Raw genomic sequence first — 11,789 nt, 5'->3', positions numbered from 1 at the left:
TTACTTTTGCTTTTTTCCGACCACTTGGCGCTCCCTCTTTGTAGATGGGCTCCAACCCATAGTAAGAATCTTCCGATGCACAAGTTCTTGCAAACAAGGGCTTAGAATTAAGAAGAAACGTGAGGTAGAAGCCGGCAGAACAGATGACGTTCATAGCAGCTTGTGAAACTGCCATTGCTGAAGTCCATCGCCATGGCAGGTGTTTCATGAAACAAGGCTGGGAGCATGTGGTTGCATTATTCAATTCGTCGTCCGGCCACAATTGGATAAAACAACAACTCCGCAACCACTAGGGTACAATGCGTCGTGACCAAAAATGCCTCCGCAAACTCTTATCCTGCAGCGGGTCAAGTACGATCCGCCAACGGGTCACATTGTAACATCTGAGGAGTGGTGGATGCGAAAAATCAGGGTAAGGCGCCGATTTTGAATTTGCAGCGTTTGTAACGTTTCCATTAATCACGACAACCTACAACCCAGACACAAATCGATATGCCCTACAACTATAGGGTAGTTTGCTGTTGTTTATTTGAGCATGCACATACCATGTTGTTGCCAAAAATTAAACTGAAGTTGTTAATCTTGCATGCCATGTGAAACGCAAACAAGGTTCTGATTTCGGCTTTTGTTATTTCTCCGCTTATGTACTTTGATTCGCTCTAATATTTGATAACAACTTTAACACAGCTAGGATGCTTCAGATACTCCCATGCCTTGTTAATTTCTTCGAGTGAAACTTCATGGGTCAATAGTTTATCCAGCTGAATTTCCTGTTCAAACAACATTTTTTTTTCAATCCATATATAAGAAGGCATAATCAAATATTTTTGGGAAGCAACGATGGTGTGTTTTCTTTTTTCAACAACTTAACTTTTTAAACGAGGTGATTCAATCAATAAAGCTTCTAGATTTCATCGTGAAACACAAAATGGATTCATACCTTATTTATGCATTTCTCAACTATTTTAAGGAGGTCTGTTTGAGGTCTTACTCCACCATAAATGGGCATCTTAATTGTCCTACCTCACAAGAGCTGAATGTATTTGAGCTCCCCACTTAAATGAAGTCCTGGACCAATGAAAACTATTGTCCTAAGTCCCTGTTTATATGACACTGTTAAAAAGAAATTAGTCTTATGTTATGATCAATAGGAAAAGCCATTACTAATACTGAAATTAACGGGAAGATTTGAGGAATTTTACCACTTTGGATCCCTCAGTTGCTTCATTTAGCAGCTCTGGAACTCCAGTGCACTCATAACAGTAATCCACCCCTAGTCCACTTGTAGTCTCTTTGATCAATTCTAATACAGGTTTATCAGATTCTTTTAGATTGATAAATTCGGTCCCTGAATACCATGTTGTAACTAATTGATTCTTGCATTCGGTTGGTTAAACACTACAGTTAGGCAATCAATTAAGCGGGTTACAATTAGTTAGAATCAATGAAACTGTTACATGTAATCTGGTAGTCGTTATAACTGATGTGTGTGTATATATATATATACACTTCTTGTATATCTCTTGATCTATGGCTATAAATAAGACAAAGAGGGCTAAGAATAGAATGTGAGCAAGAGAGAAGCATTTTCTGTTGAGAGAGAAAGTGAGATTGAGAGAGAAAAGTCTTTGTAGACACTCTCTGAAACTTCCTGTGACTTTCTTCTGGTTGTTTCTCGGTTGAGTGATGAGTTCTTTATTTTATAAAACCATCACTATGTAATATCCTCTTGAATGGTAGATTGAATGTGAAAGAAAATCCCTGTAAGTTGGTTGATTAAAATTTGTCGCAGAAGCATGAAATTCTTGAGTCCATTAATCTGATTTTTGCTGAGTTTCTTTCCTACCAGGATATGTTTGTCTATAGCATATTTCAATTTTCATGCAATTTTTTTTTTTTTTTTGCATTCATTACTGCAGGAGAACAAAGACTACAAGGATTTCAAGGACAAAAATGTGAGCGAGATTTCATTCGCTATCACATGCTATTTGGTGAAAGCTACGACGATGACAAGTATGCAACGACCCCGAGCCTGTGGTCTAGAACGGGCTTAGCTGTATTTGAGAATAGTGCAGCAGGGGACCACTTGGATGACATTCCCGTTGATGGAGAGGGCAGCGATTCTAGCGATGAGGGAGACGGTGGAACTGGTCCAGCAAGTATGAACACTTCGAGTGCTCGAAGTGGTGAGAAATGACAATCGTCCACAAAAGGACGGAAGGGGAAGCACAAGAAAATTTTGGCCCGTGATCTCTCATTTTTCTTGGAATGAGCGACCATTGCAGTCGATGAAGTGGCCGCGAAGCTCAATATCATCATACATGATAACGAGAACATTGGGGCCGCATGTATCAAGGAGTTGCTCATGGCAGGAAGGCTACAGCGTCGCACCCCTCTGTATTTCTATGCCTATACACTCCTGGTATAGAAGCGCTATCGGGATATGTTATCTGTCATGAGAGATGCGGATGAAAAGTTCGAATGGATTGAATAGCAGTTCAATGAGCGTGGCAAATCACTCCACTAGGAGTTCACTGTTTGCTACGTACTTATGTAGTACTGTAATGGTATACCCGAACATTTAATTTTTCCTGTACTTTTACCTGCTCATAAATGGATGGGTAGCACACTTGTGTTTGTACTAATGTTATGTAACTACTATTGTCAATAAGTGTTGCTTACTGTTGTGATGTGCTTTGGTTGATTGTGGAAGGCGGGTTCGGGCGAGAAATTGGCAATAATTTGGGCCAATAAAACCATATGAATGCATGGTCGAATCATGGTGTTCAATATGATGGAGGTAATAAGCTCAAAGACCAAGATTTCATGAAGGTAGAGGAAGCCAAACAAACTGGGAGTAATTGTGCCAAGTAGGTAAAACCCATTACTCTCAACGTTGATCAAGTTAAATTAAAGGAGAATTGAAGAATACTAAAGGAGAAACCCATTACTCTCAAACCTTGATCAAGTTAATAGGATTTATTCTTAGGAGTCTAGTTACGTTTCTACAATAGTTTAGGAGTTTAATTCCAATTTTAATTAGGTTTAGGGAATGTTAGTATAAATAGGATTATTCATTGTATTTTTTTACAACTTGTATCATGTTGCGTATTTTACTCGTGTTGAATAGCATGTCCTATATATGTACTCATTTTTCAGGGAATCTTGTAGCCCATTTTTGCTGTATAACATGTCTCCAATCATGCAACCTTTGTCTTTTTTGTTTTCATTCTCCCAATCAATTAACCCACTTGCTACAACGAGGCAAACTTAGCTTTTGCATTCCCCTATATAAATGAATGTCCCCCAATGGGTGCCCAAGAACCTTATTACGATAACGTGTTCCTGGATTGGTAGTATGCTATGGGTGATCTGAGCTTTGATTGCGTGCTACAACCAGGATCCGACGTAGAAGAAGAGGATGAGTTGTTCGACCATCTTGCGAATGACGTGACAACTTGGGTTACATTTTCAGCCGTTGCAGGGACCGATGCTCGAATCTATTATCGCACACAGCGAAATTGGGTGCGACGATTCCCGTTCTCCAGAAATGGGCACATGTTCATGATGTAGGCTATGAGCGAAAATGGAAAGATGTGCTACCAGGAGTTTTGAATGTACCCACCAATGTTGTGCCACTTTGCACATTTGCTGCGAGACGAATATGGTTTAACAAGTAGCCCGCAGGTAGATATCTACAAGAAAGTTGGTATGTTCCTGTGCATACTTGCACATGGGAAGGGATATCGGCAGGTGACAACGATTTTCAATTACTCTTTGCAAACCGTCTGTCAATTCTTCAAAGAGGTGCTATGTGTCATCGTTTTGCTATCTGAACGTATTATACGATCGGCGCATGACTACAATGACGGTGTCGAGCCACACAAGCCGGACCCGAACAAGCATCCACTATTTCAGGATTGTATTGGGGCTATTAACGAAACACATGTGCGAGCCGTGCTCCCGCGTCACAAATGGGTGAACTTTATTGGTCGAAAAGGAATACCAACCCAAGATGTGTTGGCCGCATGTGATTTCAATTTATGTTTCACATTCGTACTTGCTGGTTATACCAGGAACACGCATGATGCACGGATTCTAGCTCGCGCTATCTACAGCCCGGAGATAGAATTTCCCCAGCTAGCAACGGGAAAGTATTATTTGGTGGATTCCGATTTTGCTCATCAACCGGGGTATATGGCCCCGTACAAAGGTTCAGACATACTATATCACTTTCAGTAGTTTCACGACAAACAAACAGGTCAGCGTTGTAGGTTTTGAAATGGTCGTGAGAAGTTCAACTTCAGGCACTCTTCGTGCAGGAATGTCATTAAACGTGCATTTGGTGTGTTGAAGCAAAGATCAAAAATCCTTGATCGTATGCCTAGTTACTCATTCCCAACACAAGTTGCAGTTGTCTTAGCTACTATGGCCATTCACAATTTTCTGCGTCATTTGGGAGTTGTGGACGAGGCGTTCGCAAGAGCAGAAACGGATGATAACGTTGCCAAGGTGGAGTTACCTAATGTTGAGGATGAAATTCAGGTCGAAGTAAATGCACCGGAGATACAATGGAATGAGTGGGATAGACTTCGCAATTACATGGCACAACAATCGTGACGATCGCATTTAGGGACCTCACGTGCAACACGTGAAAATTGGTTTGAAGGTACTTCAACACTTTGACTCAATGTTGTCGTCACCGTTGCAAGAGTTCTATCCGTGTGTTATGTGTATGTACTTATGTTGAACGTGAAAATTGGTTTGAAGGTACTTCAACACTTCGTATTTTTTTTTCCATTCACAATAATTGTAGGGACTGTCTGCCTATTGACATCTTTTTTTTTTTTTTTTAATTTACGTTGTGTTCGGTTCAAGGGGGGACGTCTTTGTTATTTTGAGTTTTTATTTTTTTTGTTTGCAAACATCTAAGCAATTAAAATGGTCGCCTAAAAATCTTGGAAGTGGTTGTATCTGTCTTCATTGTGTTTAATAATGCAAAAATATGGCTGAAATTTTTTACTATTCTTTGCCCATTTCTGTGACTGTCTTCATAATGCAGCCTTTTGACTATTCTTTGCTCACTTCTGTGACTTTCCACAATTTGCTAACACTTTCATGTGGAATGGACAAAATCAGAAATTTTATGCTTCTTGACTGCTGCAACATCTGATAAGTGTACTATACAGGGGCCCACCATCACAGTTGAAACGGTCGAATTTTTCATTAAAATCAGCCTAAAATATGGCACAAAGAGGGGCTTAGTATAGTTCTGAGTTGAGTTTTCAATTTCTTTTAGAATTTTGATTACAGCATAGGTTCAAAAAATAAATTTTTAAAAATCACATTTGCCAACTAAAATCAAAGTCTGAAAATGTCAACTGCACAACGTATCCAAATTTTAATTGGTCCATAAATGGAAATTTTTCTCGACCAACAACAACTATCGGTCAATGTTTACCACCATCACTCACGACTTCTTGACAAGTGGTATTGCGACTTCTGTTTTACTTTTCCTGACACAAAATATGATCATAAAAAAGTTGAATCTTTACCGACCAATATAATTTTCTTAAGTAAAAGTCTCTGTGTTTTCTGACTAACTTATATTCTAGTTGATGAAACCTTTTCTAGTTGGCTTTTGGCCGTGATCAGCTATCGACCAATATTTTCTAGTTAGGTATTGGCTTTTACTGATATTGGACTTTAGCGACCAATCTTTGGGTTAGTAAAACTCATGTTTCTTCTATCTATAGATGATGGCAGTTCGCATAATTGCACAAATATCTCTAGTGAATTAAGTTCCCAATGTCATGAGCCAATTTTCTACAAAATAAAACCTTTCAAAATCTAGCAATCTATGCAGTTTGAAACCATTTGAAAACTAGGTCAACCAAGGATGACATCTTCTTTTAGAAAGTATGCTTGAAAAGAACATGACAATAAAAAACAAGGCACAAAGAATTAATCCTCAATCCTAGCCACCAAACTAAAGAGACTAACATTGATTAAGCCACAGCTATATTTGGACAAATCATTTATGGGAATTATATGGACAGCAGCTATATTTGGACAAATCAATTATATGTATTATAGAGACACGATACGATTATGGACAGAATATAATTTTGCCTTATACATTATTTCTATAAATAGTCCTAAGCTTGATGTATAAGTACGGGAAACCATCGTCAATGAAAATATAATGGAATTTATCTTTTCCTTCATGGTATCAGAGCAATAACAGGCGAACACCGAGCATTTTTCGATCCACTTTCTCACCTCCTTTCAATGGCACAGACACCAAAGTCAGGGAAGTCTAGCACTTTAGACTTGACAAAGTTGATCACAAAAATGTCCCAATTCACCACCTCCTTAGCCAACACCTACAATATCTCATCCCAATTTCCAGTTCTCGTAGATAAGAATAATTATCTCAGTTGAAAATCTCAAGTTATAGACATTCTGGACATTCATGTACTTGGAGAATTATAAAAAAAATACTGTGGATCCACCCAAAGTGATGGCAGATGGAACTGTCCACCTGGATTTTGCTTGAGACAAATTAGTTTTGAGTTGGATCAAGGCAACATCCTCACCTTCCACCAAAACACTCCTCATCCCATGTTCTACTGCATCTCAGGCATGGAGCCTATTAGCTAAACGTCTCTCACCACTAGTGGGCAGCCACGTGCCACTCCTCCAGGATGAAATTCGAACACTTAAATGGGATAATAATAGCCCAATATCTGACTCTCTCAATCGAGTAAAATCACTCTTAGATTCATTAAAGTAGGCTGGTGGTTCTATGAATGAGGATGAACTCATCACCTACACTGCTAACGGACTTGGACTCAAGTTTAGAAATTTAGTAACAACACTCCATATGTACCCCGATCTAGAATTTGACCAATTTTATTATTTAGTTTTGAAAGAGGAGCACTTACAGAAAAGACTCAATCTTACCACTACTTCTGGAGTTGCCATGGTTGCTAATCGGAGGCTCTCAGAATTAGAATACTTTCTCTCATCATGGTGGTAAAAGGGGCAGAGTCACCTATGGTTGTGGACATCGATTCCCTCCTTTTAGTTACTATCCATCGACAGGAATCATAGTCACCCTCCTTACGATCAGCTGTCACCATCTCTCTCCGACGGATTCCCTCCTCTCCTTCCCACATTGGTGGCTACTTCTTCACGCAAGAATCCAATTTGCTTTAGGTGTGACAAAATGGGCCACATTGCTCGTTATTGTCCAAACCATGGGCCTCAGGCATTTGTGGCCCAACATACTTCCTCACCCACAGCTGCCCAAAACTCCACTTAGTGCTTTGATTCCGAGGCAACCCACCATATAACTCCCAATCCATATGGTATTTCAGATTATTGCCCTTATACAGGTATAAACACTATAGTTGTTTGTAACAAAAATGAACTAAATTGGGAATACAATATTAACTAGATCCCAAAAATTATTAAATCTTAATGAGGTTTTATGTGTTCCTGCCATTAAAAAAAATTAATTTCCATTCGACGTCTTTTTCGTGATAACGCCTGTTTTCTTGAATTTGATAGTAATGGATTTCGTGTAAAGGACAACGGGATAGGGACTATCATTCTCACTAGGAATAGCTCTGATGGACTCTATCATATTCAACCATCTCCTCCCGACACCAATCAAATGGCTTTCTATGGTGCTCGCATGACTCCACATGTCTGGCATACTTGCCTTGGCCACCTTGCACAATCTATCTTTAATATTTTGTTGCATACATGCAATTTATTGTTCATGGAGCAATTAAATCTTTTAAAAACTATCATATGTGTCCATTGGGCAAATCCTATCAACATCCTTTTAACTATCGTAATTTCCATGCACAATATCCATTGGATTTATTACACCTTGATTTATGGGGTCCCTCGCATATTGCATCACACCAAGAATTTCATTACTATTTATCCATTGTTGATGATCATACCCGATTCACTTATCCATTGGGACAAAAATCAGAGGCTCTCTCCACCTTCGTTATGTTTAATAAAATGGTCAAAAATCGGTTTACGTCCACTATTAAACAAATTCAAATTGACGGTAGAGGTGAATTTACGAAGAATATTTTTCTCTCATTTTTTTGTGATCATAGGATTTCTTACCAAATTGCTTGCCCACACACTCCTCAGCAAAATGGAGTGGTGGAAAAAAAAATCACCCCATTATGAGTATGGGCCTTTGTCTCTTAGCCCAATCTCATCTTCTGTTCAAATTTTGGGTAAAGACCTTCTCTATCGCAGTATTCTTGATTAATCGATTGTCGATACCTCTTCTGGGATCCAAGTCTCCATTTGAACAGTGTTTCTCTTGGGTTCCAGATTATACTATCCTTAGGAGTTTCAAATGCACTTGTTTTCTTCATTTAGTACCATGTAAGAAACATAAACTTGCATTTAAATCCACACCTGTGTATTTCTTAGATACGCAACTCACCACAAGGGATATAGATGCCTTGAGTTGACTAGCAACTGAGTCTATATTTCACAAAATGTTTCTTTTGATGAAACAACCTTTCCATATGCTACACATTCACTTCCCGATGCAACTTATATGCCCACCGATCCCAACTTTCCTAATGCATCGAGTGCAAATTTAATTGGCCCTCATGATATTCATTCCCCAGCCATTGACCCATTAGAAATTTAGACCAATTCTTCTCCATTATTGATCCCAATTGATACTTCTTGTAAACTTTCCTCTTCCGTGCATGGGTCCTCATCTTCTTTGGGCCCCCTTCCCTGAGTAACGTATACACTCTCCTTCCTAGAACCTTACTTTGGACCCACTTTCACCTTATATTAGCTCAATTCCCCAGCTTACCCCTCCACATAATGACACTAGCCCAGATCTCTCCTTCCAAAAACTAGCCCATGCTTCTCTCTCCTTCTCCCCCGACTTCCCAAACCCTCCAAAAAAGTTTGGCTCCTTTTCCTTCCTCTACTCTCAACATAGTCCTCACCCTTTATCTCAGGCACTATCTGCTATATTATCCAGTCCCTTGAATTACAAACCTACTAGCTTTACAGTTGCTTCTTGATATCCTCATTGGAAGTCAGCTATGGATGATGAGTATGATGCTCTCATGCGTAATAACACATGGACACTAGTTCCAACCTCTCCTATGAACATTGTAGGTTGCAAATGGGTCTTTAAAGTAAAACACAAATCAAATGAGTCCATTGATCGTTACAAAGCAAGTCTTGTGGCCAAGGGGTTCAATCAAATGGAATATCTTGACTTTGATGAAATATTTTGTCCAATGGTCAAACCAGCTATGATTCGCACAATCCTTATTAGGGATGGCAATGGTTCGGTTAGGCCAAAACCATCACCGAACCGTCAAATTTTTTGTCATACCATAACCACACCATAACCACGTAAATCGGTTCATTTCGGTTCGTATCTCGGCCTGGCTTGGCTCGGCTCGATTCAGTTCGGTTAATAACCACGAAAATAAATTATTTTTTATAGGTCCATCCGTCAAATTGATATAAAACAATTTATGAAAAGAGAGTTAATGAAAACAGAAACACAATATTCCAAACGAAAATGCAAACATTATCCCAAATTCCAATTACAAAATACAAATTTAACAAACAATATTATAAATATAACAATACTAAATTTTTCCTTCATTCTTGATTCTTGTGCATTGTAGTTACTTGATTCATGCTCAATAATTCAAAAGTTTCAACCTTAACTCATATTCAATCTTCATTATTCCCCACAACTCTTACTAGGATAGGCCAGTACTCAAAATTGATTCCTATATAGTAAATAAAAAATATAAGTAGAGAATACAATGATACTACCTAATCTAGAATGGTTTTAACCAAGATTTAAATAAAAAAAATGTACCTCTTCATCAATTTCCTCCTCACTAAAGATTGTCATCCCTAATAAAAGAATGGTTTTTTTTAAGCGGATAATCGGCTCGGTTTAGGTTCGACAGTATAAATACCATAACCGCACTGTCACAAACCGATTCATTAAATCAAATACCATATCCGTCCCATTGCACCATCAGTTCGATTTTTTCGCCCTATTTGGTTAAGTTAACCACGGTTTTTGATTTTAACGGTTCAAATTTCCATCCCTAATCCTTACCCTTGCTATTTCCTATAGCTGGCCCCTCCAACAACTTGATGTTCAAAATGCCTTCTTAAACGAGGTCCTTGACACAACCCATCTCGAATCACCCTAGTGGACTCGAAACGTGACGTGCGCCGATGATAGATGCTAACTAGATGTCAAATCTATCACTAAGGCTGATTATGAGTTATTTCAAAAAATGCAACAAAATCAAGTGCTCATATAAAATATAATGCGATGGGCCCAAAATATTTACTTCATGCCTCATCAATATGAGTTATAATATTCAACATGCCGTGTGGCTCTCATTCCAAAATCATTAGGCTCTTCCAGCTAAAAAGAATCAATTGCTACCTGCAGGAAAAATCGTGGAAAAATATATGAGTTGATAGCTTAGTGAATGGAGAATTTCAAAAATAAATATACTCTTTCTATTTTACATTTTTATCGAAAAACGAGTTCATATCATTAAATAACTCGCAAGATAACATCATATAATTATAGTCGAAAAAATATGAGTTGATAACATCATTATTCCCCACAACTCTTCTCCTTTTTTCTTTCTTTCCTTTTCTCCTCTTCCTTCTCTCTTTCTCAATTTTTCTTGCTTCTGTCTATCTCCAGCCTTATCTCTCTACCTGTATATATCATATGAAAATGGCAATGGGTTAATTACTTGCCACATGTATTCCACAACCCATTTTGCATAGGAAGTCCTTATTCTTCAATTTAATATAATATCTAGTCCTTTACTTCCAATAATATATAAATAGATCCCTAAAATTAAGTTTTATCCATTTTAAACCTTTAACTATTTTTCATAATAAATTAAACCCCAATAAAATAATTTATTTCATTTAAATCCCTATTTGATATTGACTTTGACCAATTGATTTTTTGGACTTTGAGTAAATAATTTTCTTGACTTTGACTATGATTGAGTGGGTTATAACAATCTTACCTCCTTCAAAGAATTTCGTCCTCGAAATTCGATCAACTAGGATTCGAACACAAAGATATAGAGCATATATTTGAATACTTGCTCCATGATGCCTCTTTTTTTTTTTTTTTTTTTTTTTTTTTTGGTGATTTATCCAACAAACTTTAACTAGCGGAATTGACTTTCTGCACAAAATCTATTCATTTCCTATCCAAGATCCAAATTGATTTATCTTCATATGTAAGATTTTCAACCAACTCCACTGATGACCTTATAGCATTAGTTAAATCTGACGTCCATTTACTAACCCTCGAACATATGGAATACATGTTGAACCGATACCTTAAATATCATCCTAATATATGTGCTATTTTTAACTTTTCATTTTATCGCCTAACGATAATAAATACACAGTTTCAAGTTCGGCTCCTTTTTTAATGCCACAATCCCTAAATGTCAATTCCAATATAACCAACCATATATCATGATTTAATCATATCTCTTTATCAATCTACAACATAATCCATATTTTATCATTCCACTTAGAGAACATTTTCTACACCATAACATAAATTATTATCGTGAATCAATCGCTTATCATCTTTAGATATAAGAACAAATATATTTTTCAATATTTCCTGATAGCAAAACTCTTTCAATGAAGGGACAATAATAACATTTAATCCATGAAAAACTATACTCTTA

At 37.6% G+C, this 11,789-nt stretch overlaps 2 protein-coding genes and 1 pseudogene across 2 annotated transcripts; 2 read left to right on the top strand and 1 right to left on the bottom strand.

Moving 5' to 3' along the window:
* Nucleotides 1–289: 289 nt before the first annotated feature.
* LOC111408524 lies at nucleotides 290–1,587 on the bottom strand (annotated as a pseudogene).
* Nucleotides 1,588–3,627: 2,040 nt separating this feature from the next.
* LOC111408523 lies at nucleotides 3,628–5,801 on the top strand. Its single transcript, XM_023038271.1, has 3 exons — nucleotides 3,628–4,238; nucleotides 4,323–4,605; nucleotides 5,757–5,801. Exons 1-3 carry the CDS (start codon nucleotides 3,628–3,630, stop codon nucleotides 5,799–5,801), a joined length of 939 nt encoding a protein of 312 aa, XP_022894039.1.
* Nucleotides 5,802–9,110: 3,309 nt separating this feature from the next.
* On the top strand, nucleotides 9,111–11,522 carry LOC111408522. Its single transcript, XM_023038270.1, has 2 exons — nucleotides 9,111–9,365; nucleotides 11,301–11,522. Exons 1-2 carry the CDS (start codon nucleotides 9,111–9,113, stop codon nucleotides 11,520–11,522), a joined length of 477 nt encoding a protein of 158 aa, XP_022894038.1.
* Nucleotides 11,523–11,789: the final 267 nt, after the last annotated feature.

Source organism: Olea europaea, chromosome 13, assembly GCF_002742605.1.
Source record: "Olea europaea var. sylvestris chromosome 13, O_europaea_v1, whole genome shotgun sequence".
Classification (NCBI taxonomy): Eukaryota; Viridiplantae; Streptophyta; class Magnoliopsida; order Lamiales; family Oleaceae; genus Olea; species Olea europaea.
Note: the sequence above shows the minus strand (reverse complement) of the source record. Positions and strands in the feature narration are given on the sequence as shown.

Coding starts and splice junctions, on each gene's coding strand:
- LOC111408523 (XM_023038271.1), top strand. CDS start 3,628: ATGTTGTGCCACTTTGCACATTTGCTGCGAGACGAATATGGTTTAACA. Junction 4,239..4,322: donor GACATACTATATCACTTTCA/GTAGTTTCACGA, acceptor CTCTTCGTGCAG/GAATGTCATTAAACGTGCAT. Junction 4,606..5,756: donor ATAGACTTCGCAATTACATG/GCACAACAATCG, acceptor TTCTATCTATAG/ATGATGGCAGTTCGCATAAT.
- LOC111408522 (XM_023038270.1), top strand. CDS start 9,111: ATGGATGATGAGTATGATGCTCTCATGCGTAATAACACATGGACACTA. Junction 9,366..11,300: donor TTAGGGATGGCAATGGTTCG/GTTAGGCCAAAA, acceptor TTCCTATCCAAG/ATCCAAATTGATTTATCTTC.